This window comes from Macaca nemestrina, chromosome 4 (assembly GCF_043159975.1).
Source record: "Macaca nemestrina isolate mMacNem1 chromosome 4, mMacNem.hap1, whole genome shotgun sequence".
NCBI lineage: Eukaryota > Metazoa > Chordata > Mammalia > Primates > Cercopithecidae > Macaca > Macaca nemestrina.
This window is the reverse complement of record NC_092128.1, coordinates 66,705,840-66,717,229: the sequence shown is the minus strand read 5'-3', so window position 1 is coordinate 66,717,229 and position 11,390 is coordinate 66,705,840. Positions and strand designations below refer to the sequence as shown.

Below are 11,390 nucleotides of genomic sequence, written 5' to 3'. Positions count from 1 at the left end.
TGTCTGATTTTCCCACCTAAAATTTATCAGGCACATAGTAAGTATTATATTACAGTACCTGTTAGTGTTGTCAAAGGCAAGACAGATTCAGTATCTATAACATCAGATGTCTGGATAAAGCCATGTGGTGAAGGAACGATAAGTATTGTTTCATCATCAATTGTTTGATCAACTTGTTCTTCTATAGTGGGAGACTCTAAACCCTAAATAACATTAAAAGAAAAGAGAGATTGACTCATATTCCTTACTAGTCTTCCTTAAAATCCCACGTGTAGGTTAAACAGACTTAAACATGACCCATTTAAAAATCAGAATATAAAATAAAAAGTTAAGGTCTCACAGGGACAAAAGACCTCACGATCTAACATACCTTTAACAAAAGGAACTTACAAGGACTGGGTCAGTTATAGGTCAGCTGAATATAATAGAAGAAACAATGCTGTTACAGTGTAGGATGATATTACTAACCACTCACAAGAAAATGCTTCTATGGGTTCTAACAAACATTTCTCAATGTGTTGTAGGTAAAGAGGGAAAAGTTTTAGTGAGGAACTATAGTAAGATAGAACATGGCTTTCTTATTCTTCCTGACTGCCACAGATCTCTGCCTGCCTATTTCTGCCAGCAACAACACTGTGAGGTCTGAGGTAGGGGTTTGAGCTTAATTTCATGAGTCTAAAGAAAAAAGTTTCCCAAACTGCAGGTTTGAGGCTCAAGGCAAGAACCCACTGAGTTGTTCTTTAAGTACAACTTACCTCGGTAACATAAGCACTGGCTAAATCAGAGGGTGATTCCTCTTGTTTAAGGTCGGTGTCAGAAATTTCTTCTTCTGTTCTGACCATAACACTATTCATCAGTTCTGTGCTATTTTGGTCACTGAATTTGGATACATGAGCATCATTAAATGATGGCTCCACAGTCATCTTAGGGTGATGAATTTCATCTGGGAAAGTGTCTGCTTCTAGGGCATCTGGAGGCTCAGGAAAATCAGATGACTGAATATCACTATCTACTGTCAGTTCTGCTTGGGATATGGAAGAAGTGATGTCCTCTGTGGCAACAGTCTGAATGATGACTCTTGGTGTGTGACACTGCACTGTAACATTATCACTTGTGTTCAACAAATGTTCTGGCTATAAAACATTAAAGAACCTGTTAAAGTTGTAAATCAAATGACATTTATGGGGGTACCTCACTGTCTCCCCCATCTCTTACCTCTGGAACTGTAAATACTTTTATCACTATTTTTCTACAGCCCTTGTCCTTTACTTGCTAGGGCCTTTGCTCTCCTAATGTCCCTATTCTAATGTATAGCCATCTTACATAAAGAGAAGGGATGAAACATACACTCCAGTGAAGGCAGAGTGATGGTGTATAACACTGTGCCTGGAATAGCAGCAGTGGGAAGAACTGTTTAGATAACTACCTTATATTTTGGTCCTTATCAACTAATCCTGGTCTATAGCAGGTGCTCAAAAATCAAGTAATTTATGTAACATACGGATAAAGCATGAACAATGATCTGTTCAGGAGAAGCAGGAGCAGCAGCTGTCAGGGTTACTGTGGGACTAGCAGTCAGAGTTAGGGGAAGGCCTTGGCTTGAGCTTGTTTGAAGTAGGTAGGTGCCTGGAGTGCCAGTGGGCTGTAGATGGAAAGACTAAAGGAAAAAGAAAAATAAGATAATTTAACAATGATTAAGTCTACTTTTATATACAAAAACAGGGACTGAGTTTAGTTTACTAGACACAAATGTACTTACCCATTGTGAAGCTGCGAACAAGTAATACAATGTAGGGCATAATTGTCTCAAGTCATTACCTAGCCTGAAGGTTTAAGAGGCTGCTCTTTGCTCCTGTGTACTTCTATGGTCTGGTCTCAGCTATTTGTTTCAGGGCACCAAGACAGTTGTATGAGCCACTGTTTCCAGTGCAGTAACCCACGACACCCAATCACCCCTCTTTTTCCTTTCTTTGTAGCACGTAAAAACTGGCAGTCCCCCAGTTTAAAAAAAAAAAAAAGGCACAACAGCAGTGTTTACTTGAACACTTTTTCACCGTATACTTTTGGGAAATTTTTCTGTACCCTGTCCCTTTCTGTAAAATAGTAATTAGCAATGTTTTGCTGAAGGAAAAAGATGTTTATCTGAAAAAGCTAGTTAACTATTAAATAATACATTTTCTTTTGAAATTTTTAAAGGAAGTATAATGAAATTATTGACCAATAAACTTTTCACGACCATAAGCTTCTATATAAAAAATGTGATTTAGGTTTATCTTAATATTCTAAAAAAGTATTTGCACTTAAAATAGGTCTGGGGGTTAAAATCATGTAGCCTGTTTTTCAGTCTTGTGGACTGAGCTAAAACAACTCTCCTGGGTACTAAATCCCCAAATACAGTTTTCCTTATTGCTAAAGTGGAGATGGTAGCTACTTCTCATGGCAAGTGTTTGGGATTAGAAATGATTATGAAAGTGCCTGGAACTCTGTGAGGACTCAATTTCTTTTCTATATTAATCACATATGGTGAGGCATTATTTTAAATACTTTATATGTACATGCATATATATGTTTTATTTAATATATTTAACTACATTTAATTTTGACAATTTTTTGAAGCTGGAGTACTATTATCCTGTTAATAAGGGAAAGCCTAAATATGGTGACCCCATAAGTTAAAAACCTGAACACATACCTCAGATATGTAGGTGTGTATATATATTGTTTACCAGGGGAATGGGCTTAAAAAGGTGAAAGTTTTCTACCTGTGTCAAATGGTTGTCTTACACATCCCCATTTCAGAGACCACTGGATTAGGAGACTGACTTAGGTTAAGTAAGCTGCCAGTAAAAGTTCCAAAGGTGGCCATCCTCTTGGGATTTGGCTGGGGAGAGGATGAATAAACTCTTGCACTAATAACCCTGTGTTCTTCACAGTAAATCTTGATTTAATAAAATTTTTCTTAAGGAAATATGAATTATAGGTTTGTTTTAGAAAGGGCATTCAGTCATGCTCCACTTTCAACCTACACTTTCAGCTGCAGGAAACCACTGATCTACTTTTTGATCTACAAATTTGCCTATTTTGGACATTTCAAATAAAGGGGAGCCAAGTACTATGTGGTATCTTGTGTTGTCTGGTTTCTTTCACTTAGCTTATTTTTCAAGGTTCATCTGTGTTGTACTGTGTTTCAGTATTTCGTTGCTGAGTAATATTTGCATGGCAATTGTACATTTTATCCATTTTTCTGTTGCTAGACATTTTGGTTAATGCCATGAATATTCATGTACAAGTTTTTACTGGACAGATATTTTCATTTCTCTTAGGTGGATCCTTTGATAACTCTGCTTAACCTCTTCAGAAGCTAAAAACCAGCTACCTTTCCAAAGCAGCTAAAGCTACCTTTCTAAAGCAGCTAAACCACTTAGCACTGGGACTTTGAAATTTTGTATCCCCAGTGGCTAGTACAGTGTTTACTGAATGAATGTTGTTAAATTTCTCATGATTAGTTTGTCCACAAACTTTCTCAAATAACCAATATGAACTTTTTGGTTATAAATTATAACTCAGTACAAGTCCACAGTATGTATATACTTATTAGCACTGTCATTTTCATATATATAACATTTTGGTTTATATACAGATGAGAGAAAAGCTGATTAAAATTATAAAAGTGGAAGTCCGATTTAGTCTACCATTCATTTGGGCTCTGACTTTTGTATTTCATTTGCTTATATGATTTATAAAAGTGATACCAATTGATCTTATGCATAAAAATGGCCAATATATATGAAGCGTTACTCACTGGAAGAATCTCAAATGTCTGTAGTGTTCCACTGTTTAGTGTTATTGTTTCTGAGTCAACAGTAGCAGCAGGAGAGTCTGTTGAAGCTGTGGTAATAAGGACAACAATAAATGTTTTGTAAATTTAAGTTTCTCTAGTGTACTCAATTATCATAAAGGCAATTTAATATTGAATAATTTGCCTGTAGACCTGAAATCACTTACATTTCTTATGAGAGATAATGAATTCAATTTGTCTGGGATGGCATATAGTACAGGGGTGGGCTAACTATGGTCCACAAACAAATCCAGCTGATTGCCAGTTTTTGTAAATACAGTTTACTGGAACACAGCCACACCTATTGGTTTATATATTTTCTCTGGTTACTTTAGTACTACAACAGAGTTGAGTACCTGTGACAGACACCAGAAGGTCAATAAAGCCTAAAATATTTACTATATCTCTTCCTTTATAGAAAAGGTTTGCTAACCCTTGGTATACATGATTAAATGTTTCTAATGGTAGGAAGTAAGAGGAACACACTAAGACCAACCTGCAAAAACACAGGAACTTGGTAAAAACTAATTTTCTTGTACATCTGGGTGAGCAGTATGGATGTCTGGACTGGTAGTCCAAAAATACTAGGCTTTAATCACTTCCTAGCAATATTAACCTGAGTAAATAACTTACTTTATAAACTAATGTTCAGATATTTTTACCTGTCCTGCCTACCTCATACGGTTGTGAGGATCAAAAGTGCTTTTAAACACAAATAAATGTTAAGACAGCATTATTTCAGAAGACCACATTTGGGAGACTGAATAAAGATCAGACAGTATAATCTCTTTACATGTGTGTCAACTGAGGATCAGACTTGATCAACATCTGCTCAAGGTTAAATAGAACATACTAGCAATGTCATCTTTTTTGGTGCTTGCAGTCATACCTATAGGCAAATTATGTGAAATATGGCTTAGAATTGACTTTTAATGTGTAATGTTTATTAAATTCTGACTGTAACACTTCTCAGCTATTTAAAAGGAATCTATTGCCCTTACCAACAGAAATGCACTTGATTCATATTATTCATCTTACTATTTGATGGATCCTTGAGATCACAGCTATAATAATTTGAAGGGGTTCCAGATAAGCTAAATCAATGTTAGCAAACTACTATCAGGGACAAATGTAGCCTAAGGCTAACATGGTTTTTACATTTTCAAAGGGTTGTTTAAAAGCAAAACAAAGACTATCCCTCAGAAACCTATGTAGCCTGCAAAGCCTAAAATATTTACTGTCTCTGGCTCATTACATAAAGAAATTTGCTGATCCCTGTTCCCTAACCTAAAAAACGAAAACGAGATTTTAGTTAGAATGCTACAAGTAATAGGTGGATTGTAGAACACTTGAGAAAATTCTAAATACTATTTTAAAATGCTGCTATCAATATTAAGGTATCATTTATAAAATGTTTGTCTTCCCAATGGGTACCGTCAACTCAACAGCCAAGAAAAACTAACACGCCCAATCAATTTATAACCAATAGCAACTCTCATATTTACTTGGACTAGTAATTTCAGTTGCTTTGCAATCCTCAGACAAACAAAAACAAAAAGAAATCCTTCATTCTTGATTACACTGATAACAAAATTCAGATTAGGACTTTAAGAATAAGGTATGATTAGTTTAAATGTCTCTAAGGTAACTTTGACAGTCAATGCACATAGATACATGGTGTTAAACACCAATATGTGATTCTGTGATTCTCAACAAGGGAATCATAATGGTATATTTAGAAATATGCAGGGTGTTTCTGTTTCTCATGATGACTGGCATATACTACTAACATTCTGTGGGCAAGATCAAAGGACACTGAATATCCTGCAATGTGAAGGAGTCTGCAAAAACCTGTTGCTCAAAATGCCAATAAATCACCTGGTTGAGAATAACATAATGATTGGAATACTCTTGGGTATCTTTTCAAATGCAGATAGCATCATGTAGACCAAAAACAAAAAAGACGAGTGAAGAATATGGTTCTGAGAATTTCATCCTCATTCCTTTTTTTTTGTCACTATAATTTGAGACTGACGGGAAGGGATAAAGATCAATTTGACTTAGATCTAAAGAAAAAAATTCTCACTCTAACAACGGCTAGGTTTCCATAATCTCATTAAGCACAAAACTGTCAAAAAACAGTTGCCCATAGGAAACTGGCCCTTTACTCCCTGAAGAAAATCATTCTCAACCTTGCCAAAACTCACTTCTTTACCAAACGACCTCAAATCAATCCCCAATTGATATGTCTTCTGGTGAAATTACTACACATGACACACCAGTTGGTAAATTCTATTTCTTTGCTTGACTGACTGCTTTTTAGCTATTTTCTATCATTCATTCTAATTTCTATTTTTAATAATTTCTATTAAGTCATTAATTACAAAATCTAGAAATTAAGATGGTTTCAAACGGTTTATAATGGTTGGGCAACTGCTTATACATCCTTCCTGTCACACATTCAGTGTGCAAATACTAACTGAACTAAACAAAACATTTTTGGATGTCCTTCAGTTCACCTACTTGGGTAAATTTCTATTAACATTCTAGAAGACCAAAAGACATCAGAGCCATTAACTAAATCATATAGATCAAATAGCGGGAATCTTGAAGATCAAACACTTACAAACATGGGTGATCTGGACTGGAATCTGCAGTGCTGCCATGGGGCTAGAAGAGATGGCTGTATTATCTTCCAAGCGGGCAACTCTTATCTGAACATGCTGTACACTGGAATTGGTATTACTGTTTGGAACTCCAGATCCTGATTTATTCTCCAAAAGCGTTGGGTTGTTTTTTTGGTTCTCATGTAACTGTTTAAGACCTTTTATTAAGACTGAAGGGAGATGGGTAGACAAAAAGAACATTGATTCTCCGACAGACCACCATCTAAGCAGCAAGGGAGGTGGGGGGAGGTAAGGAGGGAAAGTATTTGGAATAAATAATTGCACACTGGATGTGAGAGCTTATAAAAATAAGACATTTTAAAAAACAACATATCCTGAGATTTTTATAAACATTATCCATCGTAACAAATTTTAATTCTTAATATTGTTATTCTTGCCATCTAAGATGTATAATGTTAAAAAAATTAAAAAGACATTACAAAGAACATGAAAACGAACATTTTCTATTCCTAGGGTGTCTTGATAGAATTATTATTTAGGAAGAATACTAGCAATGCTAAACAGCTTATTTTCATTTTTTAAACGAATAGTGTATATTTTTCCCCCCAGAGCTGAAGGGCCCTTGACTGTTGGTCTAGAGGTAGCAACTGATCTTTTCCAAACAGTAATATGGTATTCCTGCACAGGGAAGCCCATTCTAGACTTTGTTTTGCTCTATTCATAAAATACTCTTATTCTCTGTAACTGAATTTTTTTTTTTTTTTTTAAGACAAGGTCTTGCTCTGTTGCTCAGGCTGGAGTGGCATGATCACAGCTCATTGCAGCCTCGAACCCCTGGGCTCAAGCCATCCTCCTGCCTCAGGCTCTTGCTCCCCAATAGCTGGACTACAAGCACATGCCCACCATGCCTGGCTAATTGGTTTTTATTTTTCTGTAGTAATGGGGTCTTGCTATGTTGCCCAGGTTGGTCTCAAACTTCCAGCCTCAAGCGATCCTCCTGCCTCAGCCTCCCACAGTACTGGGATTATAGGCATGAGCCACCATACCTGACCTATACCTGGGTATTTAATTTTAAAAAACCACATTTTCATCAAGCCAAAGTTCCTCAGCATTAAATTTTCCTTTGGAACAATGGAAGTTGAGTGTTACAATAAGGGGAATAAATTTAATAACCTAAATTAAACAGACTGCACAACTCAATTTAGTACCTAAATGCAAAACAGGCAACGAAAAGTATGCTATGCTTCACTTTAAGCAAACCCAATTTAAGATACCTAGATTTATATAATAAAATTAGAAAATTACAGAGCCGTTGTTCTACAAAATTATAACAGAATTTCTCTAACACGCCTAGTTATTTGAAATTACACAACTCACAAAAGTTGACTTAAACTTAGGTTTTCAGAAGTATATCTTTGTATAAAATAAAAATATAGTCATCAATCACTTAAGGATGGGTATACCTTCTGAGAAATGAGCCATTAGGTGATTCTGTCATGGAATCATCAGTGTACTTACACAAACCTAGATGGTACAGCCTAGTACACACCTAGGCTAAAGGACCTATATAGTCTATTGCTTCTAGGCTACAAACCCTTACAGCATGTTACTGTACCAAATACTGTAGGCAATTGTAACACAATGGTAAATCTTTGTGTATCTAAACAGAAAAAAAGTAAAAATACAGTATTTTAATATTGTGAGACCAATACTATGTATGATATCTGTTGTTGACTGAAAGGTTATAAGTGGCCAGCTATGCTGGCTCATGCAGGTAATCCCAGCACATTGGGAAGCCAAGCTGGGAAGATCACTTGAGCCCAGGAGTTGGAGACCAACCTGGGTAACATGGGAAGACCGCATCTCTACAAAAAAAAAAATTAGCTGGGCATGGTGGCATGTGCCTATAATCATAGCTATTCAGGAGGCTGAGGTTGGAGGATCACTTGAGTCCACAGGTTTGAGGTTACAGTGAGCTATGATCACACCACTGCACATCAGCCTGGGTAAGAGCTAGACCCTGTCTCTAAAAACATAAAAATTAAATCGTATGTGGCATGACTGTATATGCAGATTTTATTTCCTCCTGATAGTTTACATAGAAGAACAAGAATGAGTATAAGTGTGTACACTTTCATTTTAGGGGCTTTAGGAATTACAAACAGTAGTAATTCTTCTCTGGGGAAGAAAACAATTATTGAGAGAAACAGGGCAGAAGTGTAAGTAGAAATCTGCTATGATCTCTCTTTAGCTGGGGCAGAGAACTTCTAACCTCTCACTCCTAAGGAGTAAATATGGCAAGAAAAGGGGAGGAGCTTAAAAAGCAAGTAATACATTACCAGGGAACGAAACATCCTTATGGTTTGCAATTTGCCTTTTGATGGTCCACCATTTACTTCGTAGCCATTGTGGTGAACGGACACTACTCCATCCCTCAGCTAACAGATCCCAGTTAATGTCATTTTCATCAGCTACATCAAGTTCTGCTATCCTAGTTACAAAATAAGCATCTGTTAGACATTACATTAATTTCTCTATAAGAACCCCTCCTCTGACTACAGGTGATTACGCTGGCAAATAAAGGGAATGGCAGGTTACGCCAATGAGATGCTATTGTTAAGTTGCACGGGAAAGGACTCCAGGAGTGCAGATCTGCTTTCAGAGCTAACAGCTAAGAAATACCAACAGCAACAGCCTTTAGTTAAAGGTACAACCAATGGGCTAAACCATAAATGGTTAGAACCAGGTGAGGCACTGTGAAGGAAAAGGGGTATGGTAAAGGAACAGATTTAGTTGTATAGTGTTCTGCAATGTTTCATAGTGTGGCATTTACTAAGTCATTTACTTCCTGGATCTGAGTGTTTCCACTGTTAAGCAAAAATATTTAGAAATGAGCTATTTATAAAGATGACTAGTTGAAGAAAAAAAAAACAATCCAGTCTAAAAAATAAACAAAAACCCCCACAAAATCCAAAACAAAATAACACAAAAACAGTAGCTGCAATCAAAAACCAACACACTAGTACAACAAAATTTGAGGTTTAAAAAAATCTGTTCATTTTCTAGCTTTGTTGTGATTTGATTTTCAGTAGGGAGTAGCCATGGTGACAGTCTCTATTACTTCAGAGTCTTAAACTATTTCTTGCTATTTCTTGCTAGTATTTTTGCCCATTTTATTTTAGTTAATGAGTCTTAATGGTTAAACCAACTACTTTTAAAAAAAAGCTGGGATTATGATGTCTTAAAGATTTTTCGAATTTGTATGAAACGGATGTGTTTGATTTGGTCTACTTTGAAGGTGTGGAGGTAACTACAGACTGGGCCCCCTTCTTGGAAATCTTAGCATAGTAGCCAAGAATTGAAGGGCATGGAGACTGAACAGCCATCTTATCCTAAACGTGTTCCCCTTATAGGACTGAGGCACATTGGTGGGACAGTGGAAAAGCTGCACTGCCTCTGCCTGTGCCATACCTGTTCTGTGGATATAGAGAGGACTTCAGTCTCCACGCCTTCAATCTGGTACTTTGCACGAGCACTAAATCCACTAAAAGAAAAGGAACACAAAACAAAACAAAAAGAGCTCAATATGGAATACGTAAGATGTTAAACAGTAGTGCTCTATGGAAAGGATACTTTTCAGACACTAGGCATCTAGGGAAACCAAAAGAGGAAAGTCTATCAAGACATCCACAGCAATTAAGTGGTTTTTGTCATTACAAGATTCAGGACACAAACCTGAGGATGAGATTGATTTCATCTTCCTTGGTCCATTCAGTACCTCCACTCTGTTTCCAATTCAGGTAGTTGAGCCATTTAGAACGACATTGCTTTTCTGAGCGGGTACCCACTCGTTCAGCCACAGCTGCCCAAGATACACCCTGTGTGACTATGTCACCTGGCTCAGTGCTTGTCAACTCATGAACCACTTCTGCGAGTCTCTTTTCTTCTTCTTCTGTCCACTTCCCTGAAAGAAGGAAATCATCCAGACTACCACTGCTAACTTCTTTTACAAATCTGATTCAGCCCTGTATTTACAAGGACCGATGGGAAGTATGCAGTAGTACTAAGAGTTTGTTTCTGAATGACCCTCTGGTGGAAAACCATATATACCCACTAAGACAGTTTCATTTTACTAGCTCAGAGAGGGTCTCAGTAGAAAAGAAACTGAAGAATCCTATGGAAAGCACTCACCAATTATGAAAAGAAAAACCACCCAAAACATAACTACAAAGAAGAATGTATTCTCAAGTTACACTAAGTCCTTTATAAACCGTGAAGTGGGAAGACCTTCATCAATGGCTGACAGACAAGAAATGGCATGCTTTTTTTCTTACTCTCACCTAAGATTCCCTGCTCTGCAAAAGTAGAATAAGTTCAAGAGGCCATTACTTATAGGAATGGATGATGAGACACTAGGGAAATAACACCAATGGGCTCAACCTATTTTAGTAAAAACTAGGTTTCTACCATCTTGTTTCCCCACTATCCCAACTCCAAGCTACTGTGATGAAATATTAGTAAAGTCTGATACAAGTATTTATATTTATTTTTATTCCTGTGTTTTCTCAACCCATAAACCCACTAATAGATAATCCCAAATGTTCCTCTCAGTCTTTTTCTTATGGTGCTAGAGCAGAAACACAGGGAACAAAGAGAACCATTTTTTTTCATCTTCTTTACCTCTGTTTCTGTTTTGTTATTACTAGCTAAAAACCTCTAGAAAATTTCAAAAAGACTGTGCTTGCTTTGGCATTCCATTCATCCAGCAAATGTTTACTGAATTTTCATTATATGCTAAGCACAGTTATGAATACTCTGGATGGATTCAAGATGAAGTCCTACTCTTCTATTCTAGCATGGTGTTAAAGGATGGGACCACTTTGAGACTGCGCTGTTTCATGGCGTGGCCTCAACAGCAGCTGTAT

General features: G+C 36.8%; 1 protein-coding gene across 8 annotated transcripts in view; it reads right to left on the bottom strand.

The window, feature by feature from the left end:
- LOC105475437 (cyclin D binding myb like transcription factor 1) overlaps positions 1–11,390 on the bottom strand; it is a 43,955-nt gene that overhangs the window by 1,430 nt on the left and 31,135 nt on the right. For all 8 annotated transcript variants that reach the window (XM_024790859.2, XM_011730650.2, XM_071094764.1 and 5 more), the window contains 7 exons: positions 10,201–10,429; positions 8,805–8,956; positions 6,465–6,674; positions 3,803–3,888; positions 1,502–1,657; positions 756–1,133; positions 59–203 (listed from right to left, as the gene is read on the bottom strand). In XM_024790859.2, the coding sequence (XP_024646627.2) occupies positions 59–203; positions 756–1,133; positions 1,502–1,657; positions 3,803–3,888; positions 6,465–6,674; positions 8,805–8,956; positions 10,201–10,429 (1,356 nt within the window). The remainder of the gene's footprint in view (positions 1–58; positions 204–755; positions 1,134–1,501; positions 1,658–3,802; positions 3,889–6,464; positions 6,675–8,804; positions 8,957–10,200; positions 10,430–11,390) is intronic.